At 38.4% G+C, this 17,866-nt stretch overlaps 1 protein-coding gene and 1 long non-coding RNA gene across 9 annotated transcripts in view; one reads left to right on the top strand and one right to left on the bottom strand.

Moving 5' to 3' along the window:
- Positions 1-17,866, top strand: part of RAPGEF2 (Rap guanine nucleotide exchange factor 2) — a 155,706-nt gene that overhangs the window by 133,238 nt on the left and 4,602 nt on the right. For 7 of the 8 annotated variants that reach the window (XM_033161134.1, XM_033161132.1, XM_033161135.1 and 4 more), the window contains 11 exons: positions 550-796; positions 1,602-1,759; positions 4,508-4,748; positions 4,904-5,287; positions 9,086-9,297; positions 9,421-9,544; positions 11,401-11,424; positions 13,337-13,560; positions 14,084-14,269; positions 15,402-15,554; positions 16,500-16,725. In XM_033161134.1, coding sequence (XP_033017025.1) covers positions 550-796; positions 1,602-1,759; positions 4,508-4,748; positions 4,904-5,287; positions 9,086-9,297; positions 9,421-9,544; positions 11,401-11,424; positions 13,337-13,560; positions 14,084-14,269; positions 15,402-15,554; positions 16,500-16,725 — 2,179 coding nt within the window. The remainder of the gene's footprint in view (positions 1-549; positions 797-1,601; positions 1,760-4,507; positions 4,749-4,903; positions 5,288-9,085; positions 9,298-9,420; positions 9,545-11,400; positions 11,425-13,336; positions 13,561-14,083; positions 14,270-15,401; positions 15,555-16,499; positions 16,726-17,866) is intronic. The other variant, XM_033161133.1, reaches the window with a different exon arrangement.
- LOC117053426 lies at positions 11,208-13,341 on the bottom strand. Its single transcript, XR_004427390.1, has 3 exons — positions 13,213-13,341; positions 11,490-11,602; positions 11,208-11,393 (listed from the first exon to the last, which is right to left on the bottom strand). It is a non-coding gene; the product is annotated as an uncharacterized LOC117053426 (long non-coding RNA).

Below are 17,866 nucleotides of genomic sequence, written 5' to 3'. Positions count from 1 at the left end.
GAAAATACTATTGCAGTAATGAAATTTAACTTCATACATAACATAATATGTATGTCTGCATAATGTTTCTAAAGTAACGACAGCCAAGCCCCTTAGTGTGAAAATATTTTGGAAGCAGTGTAAAGTTACTAAAACTGTTTGTGGAAAATCATTCTTAGAGGCCTTTGTACCTCGCAGCATTCCTCTGAATATGTTGAGACAAATTGCATAACTATTGTGTTACGGCTTTCCTAGACTTGCCGCTGTAGGATTTCAGTTGACCTTCTGGAAGGAAATATGTCATAGCTTTTTTCTTGTTTTAGACATAAACATGCTCTTGCTCTTTAGCCATGTATGGATTTTTAAACTCTCTTTATCAGGTATAAGGTGAACAACTTATTTTGAGGCTTAATTCTATGCCCAGAAATAGATTTTTAAAGTATTGTTAAGTCCAAGCATGGATTCTATTCAAATGTAAAATGCCACTTCACTTTTTATAGCCTGTGCAAGAAGGGTATGATGTATTTCTTTTGAGTTTATTTTTCTATGTGTTTTCCGTCTTTTGTGCAGTTTTTAAGGAACTTCTAACAAGATTGTCAGAGGAGAAAAGAAACGGCGCTCCTCATCTTCCTAAAATTGGTGATATTAAAAAAGCAAGCCGTTATTCCATACCAGATCTTGGAGTTGACGTGGAGCAGGTGATAGGATTGGAAAAAGTAACCAAGAAGAGCAAAGCCAACACTGTTGGTGGGCGAAACAAGCTCAAGAAGATACTAGACAAAACCCGCATCAGTATCCTGCCTCAGAAACCATACAAGTGAGTGTGATGTACACCACCGCAGGGGGTTTTCTATTATGTCAACTCAGTCTATAGTTTTAAACTTGATGTATTGGTTATTGCCATGAAATCTGCACCAGTATTAGAATTGTTTCTAAGATGTTTTTATTGTTTTATCTCTTGTTGTTTGTTGCCCTAGGTTCCATTGGGAGGAAGAGCAGGATATAAATTTAATATAAATAATACCATTATCCCAGTGTTTTTCAACCACTGTTCCGCGCACACTAGTGTGCCGCGAGATGTTGCCTGGTGTGCCGTGGGAAAAATTGAAAAATTACTTTATATTTAGTTAATATAGGCACAGAGTTAAAATTTTTAACATTTTCTAATGGTGATGTGCCTCATGATTTTTTTCATGAAACAAGTGTGCCTTTGCCCAGAAAAGGTTGAAAAATACTGCATTATCCAATAGCCAGTTGAATCTCTGTGTAGAAATGGTTCATGAAGAATAAAATAAATACGTCAACATTTCTTTTCCAAAAACAAACAAACAAAAAGCTCCTGGAAATTATATCACACACTTTCATGTATTCTGGATACATTAAAAACAAAATCCTGAGCTTTATATATAATCAACATTTAGGTGTAACAGTTCCAATCTTGCTGGTACCTTGCTAGTGAATATGGCTTTGGTTAAAACTTCCTGGTGTGTAAATTTGCCAAAGCATAAAAATCTGTAAGGTGAATGGCTTATGTGGAAGTCAAAAATACAGGGGGAAATAAAGCAATATAGGTCACGATAATATAAAAGCACTAAATACTTTTGTTTCCCCCATCACTGTAGTGATATTGGAATTGGCCAATCTCAGGATGACAGCATTGTGGGATTGAGGCAGACCAAGCACATTCCTCCTGCTCTGCCAGTCAGTGGAACACTGTCTTCAAGCAATCCTGACTTAATGCAGTCACATCACCGCATCTTAGATTTCAACACAACCCCAGGTGAGCCTCAAATTTTCATGGTGTCCTTTCGGCTACTTCTGATAGGTGTAAATGGGTACAAAAACTATGTTCCATGAGTTGGGATTTCCATGTCTACTTTACATAAAAGACTCTATTTTTCTTCTTTTTTAGGACACATAAATAGTCTGATCTGCTGAAATACTCTGTAATAGATTTGTACCATTATTATTAGTTAGCACATATTTATCATTGTCACTGTGGGGGCATGCAAACCAATGTTAAAAGGACTGGGTAATGGATATAGTTGTCCCTGGAACCTGAAAATAGTTGAGAAGCAGCCAAAACTAAGTAGAACAATTCAAGGTAGAATTTCCGGATGAATATGTCTTGGGGTGTAGGTAATAAGACAGGAAAATGATTTTCTCCAAACGTGGAGTTAAGAGACTGATAAGGAGACACATGCGGTCAATAAGCTTCATATTTAATGAAAGGCCTGGAAGATACGTGGACATATAGATTCACAGAAGCAGAGAGATTCAGTATTAGTGAAGAGTATACAAAGTATTGCTTATTTATAAACAGGAGAAATGAAGTAACTATATTGTGTGATATTACTTTGTTGATGATTACATACTAGTATTATTTTATCTATTCCAAACCCTTTTTATACCACCTGTCATAAAAATATACATACCGGGACAGTTTACATCCAGATAAAATGGTACAAGCTCATTAAAATCACTTCTAGTATACACTGCTAGGCATTTTTTTAGTGGTGTTTGTTTTTGAATTGGCTTCTTGTACTCTATTTATTTAACATTAACATATAATGCTCCCTTGAGGGCTTTAAAGAAAGTTGGGCTATAATCTTAAGCCACAATGCATACTTGAAGCTTCAGATAATGTACAGTCTCAATAGTTTTCTTGTTCCTTTGGGCTGGGTTGGAGATGAGGGAGGCATTCAGGAAATCGAATGTACTAGAGCAGAAAGAACTCAACCTGTCAGAATTGCTGTTCCGTAGAGCTTGGAGGAGCTGAGTAGTGCTTAGGGAGGAACAAAAAAATGCTTGCTGTGTTAAGTGGATTTGTAAATCAACATTTTAGTATGGGGATGTTCATGGCAATAGAGATCATGAACTTGCAATAACATTTTCCTATGCACTTGTTCTGTAAGTTGAAAAAGTCAAATCCAAGCCTTGATATCCTTTTCAGTGTTTTGCCAAACTGGCATTTTAAACCAGAGAATAGATTACTGCCTTGCCTTTTTTATTTCAGCCTTTCTGTAAGCTTCAGGTTGCAACCTTATGTAAGATGTTTACTAGGGGTTATCTTTTCCTTAGTCTAATTTGTTAAGAGGAAATGTGCAGTTCAGGTAGAGGGGTCTTTACAAATTAGTTGAGTAAAGGTTTAATATATTAAGATATAAAGAGGTTCACATACCTACAAGTGCAATCATACATGTCAACTATTCCATCTCAGTCTTACAGGGAAGCCACTTGGAGGAAAGCAATCCCCAGCAGACCTCAAATATATCCTAATCTGCACTTAAATTTCACAGTGGGTGGAGATGTAGCTGTGATACATCTGGAGTTAGGAAGAAAAGGGGAGAGAACTGGTAGAAATGGTAACCAGTGATTTGGTAACACATCTACAGAACTAAGGGGGAGGTATTGAAGATGAAGTAGGGGAGGATAATCGAGAGCAGGCAAGGAAGTGAGCGGGTACAATGTGGTTTTATCTTTTGTTGCTGGGGAATAGAGTTGATGGTGTGATGAGGTTTGTTTATTAGTGCAGAAACCGGCAAGAAAAGAGCGGGTGAGAGGGCTGAACATTGCTCTCTTCATACAGCCTACTGTTCTTGTTCATACAGTAGGTAGGAGGCAAAAACAACAGAAACTGCCAGCTTCATTTCTACAAAAAGGCAGCTGTGGGTTTTGTGTGTGTGTCTGGCTTTGCAAAACATGGATTCCCCCCACCCCCACCCCATAGGTGAAAAGAGCAGGGGAATAAGGGACTTTATTTGGGGGCAAGGGTTAAATCTGCACCCATAGTTTACATCATAGAGTTTTGAAGAAACATTAAGTTATTGGTTGACCTGGACACCTTAGTTTCAGTTTGAAACAATAATATTTGATAAGTACTAAGAAATAAAGGTCAATCACTAGCCAGTTATCAGGAAATAATATACAAGCTGAAAAATTGGGGCCATACAGGCACTAATGAGTATTTAGAGTGTCTTGTAGGGCAACTATTGAGGTAGGCATACTTTGGTTTCTGAGCTCATAATGACTTAAAATGAAGGTTACTTAATCATTCATGCCCTCTTCTATTTGAAGTTGGCTTAGTTCAGTATACTATGGTTAAGAAAAAAATACACAGTTTGTATTTTTCTATTTTCATGTCCTCATTGGAATGGAGGGAGGTACAAGTTTGAGACTCATTCACTTAAGAATAAACTCCAATTTATTAGCATGTCAATATGCAGTCAGTAGTATCAAAGCTGAATGCACTGATTATATACTTTGTGGTTAGCAATTTATAAAAGTTTACGGCTCAAAGCCAGCATGTTGGTCCATTTTGATTTGCTTGGAAATGACTTCTGATCATAGGCAGAAAAAAAGCATTATGATCCAAAAGAAGGGTAGTGACTAGTACAATTTCACAGGAACAAGATGGCAACTAAAGAAAATTGTTTATCTGTTCCTATTTAGGCACTGACTGAAAAATAAATAATTTTACTCTATTATATGGTTTATATGCTGTAATAGGATGTTTTTCTCCCTACAGATTTACCAGACCAGGTTCTGAGGGTTTTTAAGGCAGACCAACAAAGCCGCTACATTATGATCAGTAAGGACACAACTGCAAAGGAAGTGGTTATTCAAGCAATCCGAGAGTTTGCTCTAACCACCACCCCAGATGCATATTCTTTATGTGAAGTTTCAGTCACTCCAGAGGGAGTAATCAAGCAGAGGAGGCTTCCAGATCAACTTTCCAAGCTTGCTGACAGAATACAGCTTAGTGGAAGGTGAGACTTGTACATCATCTGCCATTTCAGAATATAATTGAATGTACTTCTTAAATATACTGATTTTTAAATTCTAAACAATCTATCTTTGCTTTCCATTACTATTAGTATTTTCATTTCTAGAAAACTTTATTCCCTCTTCCCCCCCCTCCCAGGTATTATCTGAAGAACAACATGGAGACAGAAACCTTGTGTTCAGATGAAGATGCTCAGGAATTGCTGAGAGAGAGTCAAATTTCTTTATTGCAACTCAGTACTGTTGAGGTGGCAACCCAACTCTCTATGCGTAACTTTGAACTGTTCCGTAACATTGAACCTACAGAATACATAGATGACTTGTTTAAACTGAAATCTAAGTCTAGCTGTACTAACTTGAAAAAGTTTGAAGAAGTAATAAACCAAGAAACCTTTTGGGTGGCATCTGAGATTCTGCGAGAAACCAACCAGCTGAAAAGGATGAAGATAATTAAGCACTTCATTAAGATAGCATTGCACTGCAGGGAATGCAAGAACTTCAACTCCATGTTTGCAATAATAAGGTAAACAAGACTAGATCACACACATCCCAATGATTTTGCATACAGTTTATAAGAAATAAAGTGTAAATAGATGCTTCATAATGATGATACTAAATGTTAAGAAAAATACTATGTGTACATTTTACTGTTTTATGAATTAGTAATTTAACACTACAATAGTAATATTTCATTAACTGTAAGGGGTTTTCATTGATTGCTCATGAGTAACCAGCCTGACGCCAAGGTTTCTAAAACTAGGTTTCTTTATTGTGCAGATATGTACAGTGCAGCAACAAAAGTACGTCTAGCTCATCCTTCGGCAGAGTCCGGGAATGACTCTTTCCGGTTCTTTGCCCAGCATAAATGCCGCGGGATGCGGAACCCCCGCCTCCCCCCCTGTGTTCTTCCCCCCCTGCGCAAGTGGGGAGACGGAAGAGGCGCCTTACCTCCAGTCCCTGCTTGATGCGAGGGCTCTCCTTCCCTGTCAGAGCCCTGACTCCTACTTCCCCTTCCCGTCTCTCCCTCCCCACTAGAGGGATCACTGCCTCCCTCACTGGAGGAAGACGAATTGCTGAGCAGGTGGGGAGGGGGCTCGCGATAGTGAGAAAGCCCTGGCAACCCTTTGCCGTGGGGTGAGGGCAGCATCCTGACATTAACTTAACAGTCATCAGCAGCAGCTTTACACAGAATCCTAATCCAAAAAGACTGGCTAGAGGATTCTCTCCATAATGAGAGATCTGATAAAAGTAGACACTACTCCATGAACACGTGTCATTATAAATGTATTAGTCTTTGTTGTGTTTGTCATTTTTATAAGCATTCCTTATCTCTAGAAATCAAAATATCCTTTGGAACAGACTTGGAAAAAGCAAAATTACAAAAGAAGTCATTTATCTATCTCTGTTTCCACTTAGTATGCAACCATGGAGTATGTTTCATGTGTGAAAGACTGCACACAGTCCTGTATGAATCCAATTCATTTAGTATTATTTTAAAGGTGTGCACGTTGGCATGCAAAATCCCAGTTACCGTATTTTTCGCTCAATAAGACGCACTTTTTACCTCCTAAAAAGTAAGGGGAAATGTCTGTGCATCTTATGGAGCAAATGCATGGTCCCTGGATCTGAATTGCCCAGGGACCAAAAGAAGATCAAGCCTTTTCTTTTACAAAGAGAGAAGGGGGTGTTGAAAGGCTGCCGCTTTACAGCTGATCAGCAAGAGATTGGGAGAGAGATAAGGTGGCTGGCTCCCTTTCTGCAGAGGAGGCTGTTGGTTTCCCCAGTGACATGTGACTGGCTGATTAGATTATCTGTCTGGAAACTGTAGAAAGGGCTTTGAGCTGCTCCTTTTGCAAATGGGGCTTTTCTCCTTTGCAAAAGCAGCAGCACAACAACTTTGAGCTGCTCCTTTTGCAAATGGGGCTTTTCTTCTTCCAAAAGAAGATGCACAACTTTGAACTGATCCTCAAAAAAGGGGGCTTTCCCCCTTTCCTCCTCAAAAAACTAGGTGCGTCTTATGGAGCGAAAAATACGGTATAGGTTACACAGGTTTTTAACTTGACGCAGCAGACGCTCATTGTTAGACTGTTAGTGGTAAAGGCAGCCTTAAAATCTTTGGTTCTCTTCCTTCCTACCCCCACAAAAAGTACAGTTCTCAATTTTCCAGTTACCTTCCTTTTGAAAGGGTAGTTTCAAAACAGATTGTCACTTTGTATGAAGCACATTTGGTTGTTGTTTAGGCCTCATGTGAGCCTGCTATTCAGCTTTTGAATGCAATTACAATCCCTAGACTGTATTTGAAGGCTTCCTTGATAAGGAAACCTTTGCTTTGTTGCATTTATTAGTATTTTCAGTAAGTATTGATAGCATTGGTCTTGACATATTACCACTTGCAACTAGCAAGTGATGTAGAGGGACTTCTGGGATGACGCAACAGCACTCTCCCTCCCTGGCACCGCTGCGCCAGCCCTCAGTTTCCCTTCCCTCAGGTGAATTCCCCCAATAGAGAATGAATCATGAGCGACTGGGTTTTTCTTTTGGGAAAACAGGTTGCAAACAAACTTTATTATAACAGATGTAAACAAGGAGTTTTTGGTTCTTTTTCTTCCACAGAAATGTATCAAATAGTGAGGTTATTTACAGCACAGTGCTGTTACTTTTTATTAAAACGTATACTGTTTCAAATTATAGGCCGTATGCTGTTCAGGTTTAAGATTACTTTCTTTTACACATCTTTCATAGATCAGACTTTTCCACACACTCTTCAGGAATTTAGGATTTTAACTGGACTGTTTCCTTACAGACCCCAAATCCTCCTTGGCCTGTGAATCACTACTGTCCTTTCATGTCAGAGTATTCCCTCTGAGGACCCCTTTTCCTGTAAACAGCGTAGGAGACTGTGCCTTTTCTATTTTAGCAGTGTTCTGTGATTCAGAACCTTAGAGCATATACTGAGAGTTCTCGGGTCTCCTCAGCTCTACCACCTGTCAGAACGAACCCTCCTGACAGAATCCCCCGCACAGACCAAATCCCTCTCTCAAGCACTCCTCACTCCACAACTTCATGCCATTTTTACTAAACCTTCCTGTAGTCTAATATGTGAACATAGGCAAGATAGGGATTTTTTAATCAGTACACTCAGAATGCCCACTTTTTTTACAGTGCTGATGCTCCTTTAGCTTTTCACAAGGGTTACAGTGATTTCGGAAAGTTATATTTAGCATCAATTTAGAAAAGACTGGGCATGGAACACTGTGATTTGGGGGCATTATTGATAGAGTTCCAACCCAGGAATTCTTTTAACCAACTCAAATTAAGTAAAATAAATTATGCTGTTTGCCTGGATTTGATACTGGTCACTTTCATGCCTTGTTAAATTTCATGCTTCTGTGTTAAATTGCTGTAACTTATTCTGCTAATATACTTGATGAAACTTGATTTGGGGACCAAAGGTGGTCAACCATCGCAGGCACCAGTGCTCCAGATAAAAATAATTAATGTAAAGGGAAACTAATACTTATTGTGAAGGGCAGTAAGATTAGGGCATCTGAGAGAGAAAAGTAGAATTGACAGTTGGTGGCCTCTGTAAAAATTTGTTTGCAGCTCTAAAACATTTAACATTAGGATCACTGAATCCAGACATTTTTGTTGACCATTTCAACTAACCATGGAAAGCAAGGCTGAATGTCAGATATCTATGTCTCGGACAACAGAGGGCTTTTATAATCAATATCACCAGTGCATCCAAATGAGCTGGTTATGTCTCTTCTAAACCTCTGGTAATAACATGCTTCTTTTGCTAGTATACTAAGGGAATGACTCACAGCATTTTACAGCTGCAGTTTCTGAATAGACTTTACTGTACTACTCATTACAATACTTCCATCTGGCAGTAACAAACACTTACTGATCATGATAGCCACATCTTTGTACTAAAAATGGTCCTTGTTTATAGAAGTGTCTGTTGCTCCAACAGTGTTTGGAAAGCAATGTTGTAATAGATCTGAGAACATTTTTTATAAGGCAGGAAAGCCATACCACTGTTACCATAATCTTTTGATGGTTCTTCAACTCACAAATATTGCTTGAACATTGCAGTTCAGAAAAGACCTACAATTTTATGGTGCATAATCTCTGAAAGTAGTGTTTTTGTTTACCAATGTCTACATTTGTCAGTTGCTAAATATGATATGATATGATACACTTTTAGTTTTACTTCAGAAGATTGTATACAGGAACATATGTTTGTGATGCTGCAAATGCAGGTGTCATTTTGAACAGAGATTAAAACCCTCAACATCTTTTAAAATTCATTCTTTAGTGGCCTAAACTTAGCTCCAGTTGCAAGACTACGAACTACTTGGGAAAAACTTCCAAGCAAATATGAAAAATTGTTTCAAGATCTTCAGGATTTATTTGATCCATCTAGGAACATGGCAAAATATCGCAATGTCCTGAACAGCCAAAATCTACAGCCTCCTATTATTCCATTGTTCCCTGTAATAAAAAAGGACCTTACTTTCCTCCATGAAGGTAAATGTTGCAAGGCTTTTTTTTTGTATTGAGTCTTCGGTGATGGCGACACGTGTGTTTTTACTTTCACTGACCAATGGCAGTGTACTATAGTTATTTCCTATCATTCTTTTGGCAATGTAGGAAATGATTCCAAAGTGGAAGGTTTGGTCAATTTTGAGAAATTACGAATGATCGCAAAAGAGATTCGCCATGTGGGTCGGATGGCTTCTGTTAACATGGATCCTGCTTTAATGTTCAGGACTAGGTGAGTTCTTTTGACCAAAGAGTAACGCACTTGAAGTGTGAAATAAAAACCATTATGTTACAGATACATACTTTAAATTTGGCTACTGATCTGTTTAATGCTTGCATTCAAAGAACAAGGGTAAGACATAGAACTGGAAAAGCAATCAAGTGTCTTTATTTCTCCAGCTAATTAGCTGCAAGGTATTTGACAGCAATCAGATATTCTCTTTATATATCAGCCTGAAAGTAAGCAGTTGTCTTTTCAGCAAGATGAGTAACATTTTTCATCTGTGCTGTCTTGATATTTACGCCAAGCTTCCTAAAGTTCATGACAAATGAGCATTGCCCAATCATAGCAAGTAGACCCTGCTTGCTTTTTACCCAGAATTTGTTTCTTCCTCACCATTCTACGCAACACTTTTTCTTACAATGGTTTTGTTTGATTTCTACATGTGTGCATTCATGAAGGATATTCTACTATTACAACTATACTGCTAACACAAATGAATTCAAACACAAACACACATGAGATTTGTTTTGATCTTAGATATGTATTTTGTTCTTCCACTACAAGTTATTTGGGCTTTTGTGCCAATAGTGAGTTTTAAATAAGATCACCATGTTTCCTTTTAAACTCATATGAACACATAGGAGGCTGCCTTATAGTGGGTCAGACCATTGGTCTATCTAGCTTAGAACTGCCCACACTGACTAGCAGTGGCTGTCCAGTATTTTAGGCAGGGTTCTCTTCCCAACCCTGCCTGTCAATGCCAAGGATTGAACCTGGGGCTTTCTGCATGCAAAGCAGATGATCTACCACTGAGCTACAGCCATTACCCCGAAAAGCAATTAACAAGAAAAGCAGTTCAAGAGATCAGTGTTGAAGACTGCTTCAGAAATCTCATAGTATAACTTTAACTATTATAATAATTATGGCGCATACACTTGCTAGACTGAAGCCATTGTTTTGCAAGTTTTGAATTTTAAGAAATATTCAAGTACAGTGGTACCTCAGGTTACGTACTTAATTGGTTTCGGGTTGCCGTTCGTAACCCGAAAAGTACGCCACCCAAAAACTGTGCCATGCGCGAACTGCGCAGAATGCTTCTGCGCATGTGCAGACCGCACAGAACATTTCTGCGGATGTGCGGATCATGCGCGCACCGAAAAACACTTCCGGGTTACTGGAGTACGTAACCCGAAAATACATAAGCTGAAGCGGATGTAACCCGAGGTATGACTGTAATACATTTCCCCTCTTATATGTTCTGTAATTATAATGTGCAAATTAACTGATTCACAGGGGTGGGTAAGTGTTGCAACCAAATGCCCCCATCAGGAAGAGGCAGTACAGATGGAAATGGCTCTTGCCTGTCATTGCATAATTTATGTTACGTTCATTGTTTAAAGGTCATGGAGAATAAGAGAAATAATAGATATTTAATCACTAGTCTTATTCTTACTTAGATAAAATAGATATAAGCTGAATTTGCATTGAATCAGTTGAGATATCCCCTTTGGTTCAATGTGTAGGAAATGCATATTGAATGAATAAATGTTTTTAAAGGAAATTATATTATGTGAATGCTGAAAAGCAGAAAGATAGAAACAAAATTCACCCCAGATTTTAGAACACTATTTTACGCTAAAGGTGTAAGTAATCCAAGGTGAATTCCGTTTAGTGTGAAATGAGCTTTAATCTTACGGGCACTCTATAGACACCTATTTAATGTATTATGCTGACTGACTGAGAGAAGACTGTTCTGGGCTTTCTGGTACTGCTTGTCCTGAAGTCTGATCCTTTCTTTCTGAGCTTATAATCTCTCTGTCTCTTTCTTAAATCCATGCTTCAATACACATGGCTCTCACTTGCAGGAAGAAGAAGTGGAGGAGTTTGGGGTAAGTGGTTGGAGAGAACACATACAGACAAACTTCCTTTTCTGAAAATCTGCATTGTTTCCTACCTGCTTCCCTTAATTTTCTGGTGCTCTGGCATTTTCCTCCTTTTGTTAACCCTTCTGAACCTGCATCAGATTTAATCCAGTGCTGCTTTTGCTTGAGGTTATAAACCCAAGAGCTGTGAAACTTTAAAGAAGTACAAAGCAGTGAGATTCATTGGTTTGATCTAGAATTCACAAAATCGCCTCATATATGTTAGGGATAATGTGAGTTGAGTGGATATAATTTGTCCATGCAAAAGAATTTTCTATGTGGTCTTGAGGAATGAGCATATCTCAACAACATTTTGTACATTATCCAGTAAGTATACATATTCTCTAGCAGACCTCAAGGAATGTGCATATCATGACAGGTTTTTTCACATTCACACAGAATTCACAGGGGACACCATTATTCCCACACAAGCACTACATACATACATACATACATACATACATACATACATACAGCAATGTATGTGTTTGGATATATAAGAGTGTAAGGTGTGAGGAATAAAGTGTGGGTGGTTCTCATTCTCTCTCTCTCTCTCTCTCTCTCTCTCACACACACACACACACTCCTCCCCCATACTTCTACCTGTCTTTCCATCCTGCATAAAGACACTGGGAATGTTTGTGTGAATGAATTCACACATACACCCCTCAGCTCCCACTCCATCCATTTGCATACACTCACCTCCTATGTATCCATTCACATCGCTGAACAGTGGGGAAACAGCTGGGTTGTGGAGAAGAGATGCCAGAGTCCCACTGGTCAGTTAGTTGTGCAGAACAGCTGAGTGGCATGGAAAAGAGGGCATACTCTTGTAGAGTATGCCTAGTGACAGCAGAATGTGCATATTGCTCAAAGAATGTAAAAAATGATGCTGAGATATGCATGTTTTGGAGAGTATGCATATCGGCCAGGAAATATGCACAATTTTATCTTTATGGACAGTTGAGGTGCACATTCTCCATGAGTCATGATGAATGTGCACAATGGCTGGCTGTTATGCAAATTAGCCTCTTAGCTTGCATTATCCCTAACATATGTACATACATAACCAGTCTCAATGGGAACAGTATACCAAAATGGGGTTACATGATGGTGGTTCAGATAAAAATAAGCAGTAAATTTATACATCACACAAGTTAATAGAACCATCCAAATCCACAAATTTTATTACAATGTTTTTGATTTTTAACAGCTCAACTAACTAAATTTTCTTTCTACAAACCAGCCTTCATTATTGCTGTTAACATATTAGAAGCAAAATAGCTCCCATACATAAACACATCTAAATTTGCATGCTTCCTCATTAACTAATTGAACGTTTTTATTTAACATGAAGTCCTATTTAAGGCGAGGGAAGTGGAGAATGAAAATGCAGTAGACTTTTTGGCACATTGCAAATGGAATTAAGTGTTTTAATAGAGGCACCTGAAAAGTACAAAGTGGACATTTCCTGCCTGATTTTGAGAGTAGTGGATTTTGAGTTTCAGGAGGCTTGACCACTGTTTACTGGTCTGAGACACCTTGCTGCATGAGCCTGCCTTAATATTTCTGTCCTTGTAATACTCAAGGCTACTGGGAGAGAGTTTAGCCATTTTCCGAATGACATGGAATTTCATACTTGGAGCAGAGTTATTCCCAGGGACTGACTTTAATGAATTCATATTCACAATTGCAGCTGATTGTTGTTCTTTATTTTTATTTTTATCCTTTTCCTATTGTAGCTGTATGACTTACTTGAATGAGGCATGTAAGCTTTGACCATAGACTGACATTCATGCAGACCTTTGCATGCTTCAAGTTCATGGAAGGATGCAGCGATGAGCTAAGTTACATGTCATCTTGTCTTTCTTCACCCCAGGTCACTCAGTCAAGGCAGTACAAATGCAGCAGTCCTTGATGTTGCACAAACAGGTGGACATAAAAAGCGGGTCCGCCGCAGCTCCTTCCTCAATGCCAAAAAGCTATATGAAGATGCTCAGATGGCTCGGAAAGTCAAGCAGTATCTCTCCAATTTGGATCTGGAAATGGATGAGGAGAGCCTTCAGGCACTCTCTCTACAATGTGAACCAGCCAGCAATACATGTGAGCATTTTTCTTAGTTGAGAATCAACAACGTTAAATGAAATGGGATTTACTCCTATGTAAATGTGCACAGAATTTGATTGTGTGCACCTCAGTCATGGCAAATGAGCTGTTAATATATCTTTATTTAACCTACAGCTTAACTGTCCCTCTGGCTTAGGCTTGGCCACAGCATCATTGAGAGAAGTATGTGTTTCTAATCAAGCTGGTCACTAGAAAACAAGTTATTACATGGCATTGCAAATTGTAGACAATATTACAGTTGGCATATGTGCTACTTGTTTCTTAAATGGCATACATTACCTAATTGGCTCCCCAACTACTGATTGGGGCATCATTTTACTATAGTTTGTGGTAGGGTATTACAGCTGAATGAGAAGATTAAAAAATTCCAAGGTTTTTCAACTGAGAGAGGGTATCTCTTTTCCATCATTGATCATTCTTTGGGACACCGTTTAATATAAAATCAAGTACTCTTGAGGTAGTCTTAACTGCAATCTTAATTCTGTTTTTTCATTTAAAGTACCCAAGACTCCAGGGGAAAAACGGTCTGGAAAACCTGAAACATCCCCAGTCGCACATAGGTCAGGGATCCAGCAGAAAGTGCAGCAGCAACAGCAGCACAAAGCAAACCAAGCACTGCAGGTCCCTGCTGTATCACTTTATCCCTCTCGTAAGAAAGTGCCAGTCAAAGACCTTCCACCCTTTGGTAAGTATTCCGGATTGTTCTGTTCAATAGAAAAACAATTTTATGTCAAAAATGGTTAAACAAATTCTCAAGTGCATTAAAAAACACACAATGTTTTCAAATTACTAGCTGAAGTTCATGTTTCAGGATTGTATTTTCACAAATGACAGGTATGCATCTTGAGCAACTCAAACAAAGGTGGGGAAACACAGGTTCTACTACATTGTTAATACTGTTGTGTTTTGGAAATGGAATCAATGTTAGAGAGCACATGAAAGTCTCATCTGTAGTTTTCCTTTAACACAGTATCATCCCACTTTAAAAAGTAATTCCTCCCCCAAAGAATCCTGGGAAATGTAGTGTGCTAAGGGAGCTGACAGTTGTTAGAGAGACCCCCACCCCCACCTGTGACTCTAGTCCCCACCAGTCTTCCTCTTCTTCCTATGTTGGGGCCTGCTAATGCAAGCCCAATCTTGACAGCACTCTGAAGCAGATGACATCCACTGCACATTTTTACACCTATCCAATTTTAACCATGGTTCCTGATCTAGTGATCAATGTCTGTTGAGTCTATATTTTCTTTAACTCTATTTTCCATTTATACTTACTTTGAAGACATGGATTTTATATATATAACACCATGGAATCAGTGAAGTAGCCATTTACCTTCTAAATTTAATGGCACTTCAGACATGTTTAAGCTGCAGGTTTCTGTCTCAGTTGCAGGCCTGAGGGAGGGGATAACCTGGGATACTAGCTCTAGTCAATGTTTTTCCATGAATGGCTGAGAACTAAGAACCAACCACATTTCCCAAGTGAATGTAAAACAGAAACATGGGTCTAATCTACATTTTACTTGGGCTGAATAGTTATGTTTAAATTTGTTTTTATTAATTGCATATAATTTTCTTAGAATAAATTGTATGTTGGTGTGGAGTAGTGGCTGGAGTGACTTAGATTTAAATCCCCATTAAGCATATTCTCTCAGCATAACCTTACTGAGGGGTTGTGATAATAAAAGTGGGTGTGCAAAAGAAGGGTGGGCTAAAATATCATAGTAATGGTAGTATCAGTGGTCCATGGAATGGCCTCATTTGAATATGCAAGAAAAAGTGCATGCATTTATATCAGATGTGTTACTTCTTTATTAAAGGCATAAACTCTCCACAAGCTTTAAAGAAAATTCTTTCACTCTCTGAAGAGGGAAGCTTGGATCGTCATAAGAAACAAGCAGAGGACACAATTTCAAATGCGTCTTCACAGTTATCTTCTCCTCCCACCTCGCCACAGAGCTCTCCAAGGAAAAGTATGCCAGGGTCTAAGTACACCTCACCTCTCACAATCTCCTCTCTTGTAATTGTTAGTGATAACTGTTTAAACTTAGTTAAGATGCCAAATATGTAGTCAGTTGTGGTTTAGCATGGGCAGACAAAAAGTAAAAGCACAGAGTTGTCACATTCTAAGTATACCCGCAGCCTAACTCAGCACAACCAACTTCGTATGTTCCTGTCTTCTCAGATGCAGTTGGGGAAGGAGATAAAGTAACCTAACGATCCACATATCCAAGTGCCAAGAACCATAATGTTGTTGAATATTAGTTGTTCACCCCTATTTGCTGAAACCATTCATGTGTGCAGCCTCCCACAGTATCAAAGATGGGTAGAAATGTATAAGGGTATCACGATGAAGACAATTTGGGTGGAATAAAAATCTTCATGCAAAGTATTTTCTTTTTGGAATTATGATGAAGCTTCCTCTACAAATGAGACCACATTTATGTTTCCCATATGCATCAATCCTGGCTGTGGAACCAAGCATGTTTACTATTGTTGATATGTGTGGCAGCACCACCCCATTTATTTCACTTTAAGCAGAATTAGATTCCTATAATTGCATTGCTGTGGGCTTTGTCCAGGGATATGGTTGGTTTTCTCTATTCAAATTCTATCCCAATGGATGGCAAAGGCATACAGTGTAGAGCCCATTTGAATCATGTTAGATATTGAAACTGCAAGTAAAATTCCCCCCCCCTTTAAAATATCATCTGTTAATGCTTTCTCCCCCCAGATTCTCTGACCTAAAAATAAGATGATACTATAAATACCCCCTTATAAATTATTTGTTCTCAGATTTAAAACAACAACAATAATTTAAAAAGTAATTTTGGTACAGGGGCTGCATAATTTGAATATTTATACAAATGCTGAAAAATTTATGATGAAAATGGTTATAATCACTCTTCCCTGTGCAGGTTATACTCTGGCTCCCAGTGGTACCGTGGATAACTTTTCAGACTCTGGTCACAGTGAAATTTCTTCCAGATCTAGCATTGTCAGCAATTCTTCATTTGACTCCATGCCAGTATCACTACATGATGACAGGAGACAGAGGCACTCCGTCAGCATTGTGGAGACTAATCTTGGAGTGGGCAGGATTGACCGAAGAGCCATAATTGAACCAGATCAGTACAGCATAGGGTAGGTAGTACATGTCATGTAATTACATTTATTAAAAGCCTACTCTAGAGCTGTAGATGCTTTTTCTCTCATGAGCAGATTTTAGGAACATGTATTCTGTTACAAGGCATCACTTGAGTGACTCTCCCTTTAAAGGAAAAGCAGAACACTGCAAACCAGTGTCCCATAATGCATAATGCTTTCTTGGCCCAATCTTTCCAAAATATCCTGTTATTTATTTTAAAATGTAGGGGTCTTCCAGAAGGAATGGAGAGGGGAAACCCAGTTGTCTTCTTAAAAGAACGCTTGTATAATTATATACATTTGGACAAACTTTGATCAGCTTGGACTGAGGCATCTTTTAGAATAGGATCCAAAAATAGAATGGTCCCAAGTTTTAGAGTTAGTGTTTAGTGAATGCTTGAGAGAAATCTTGGTTACATTTATTAGTTTAAAAGAAGCTGCAACTTACAGGACAGGAGAGACATTTATTTTAATGGGAAATCTGTTTAAAATCCTAGCTGATATGCACCCAGATATTAGAAGTAAAATCATGGAATTCAAGTTTCTGACACTACTGTTTAGGCAAAACTTAACGAAATATCAATGGGGGACCTCGTTTAAACTACTTATCTTGTTGAATAAGAAACTGTGGTTAAAACATTAGCTAATCAAAGGAAATAGCAGATGGAAGGAATATTTAGTTCAGATACTGGAAAGGACAAACACTCAAACTTATCAAATATAAAAACAGAATAATGAAGCTAATAAATACAACTTGAATCAGCAAGTGGGACTAGAGAAGCACTGCATCAAGAAGAACAAAGAAAAGTAAATTATTGTCAATAAGGGAAAAGGAGAGAGGAGGTGACAGTGCAAATGTTTAATTGGAAATCTAGAAAATGTGAGTGCTGGGGACTACATTTATATAATTCTCAAAATTAAGGAATCAATATTTGGGAAAAGTTGTGTTTAAACTACCACAGAATGAATACAATGCAAATTCTTTCACTAAATATTAAAGGGCTGAATTCACCATTTAAGACACCAAGAGACCTCTAAGCACCAATGAAAAATGAATTTGTAGAAAGTTTCATTTAAATGTGCACTGATTTTTTGTTGAGGGACATTTTGTCCTATCCAATTCCAGATAGTGTTTAGT

This window comes from Lacerta agilis, chromosome 9 (genome assembly GCF_009819535.1).
Source record: "Lacerta agilis isolate rLacAgi1 chromosome 9, rLacAgi1.pri, whole genome shotgun sequence".
Classification (NCBI taxonomy): domain Eukaryota; kingdom Metazoa; phylum Chordata; class Lepidosauria; order Squamata; family Lacertidae; genus Lacerta; species Lacerta agilis.
The sequence above is the reverse complement of the archived record's forward strand: the minus strand, read 5'-3'. Positions and strand labels throughout refer to the sequence as shown.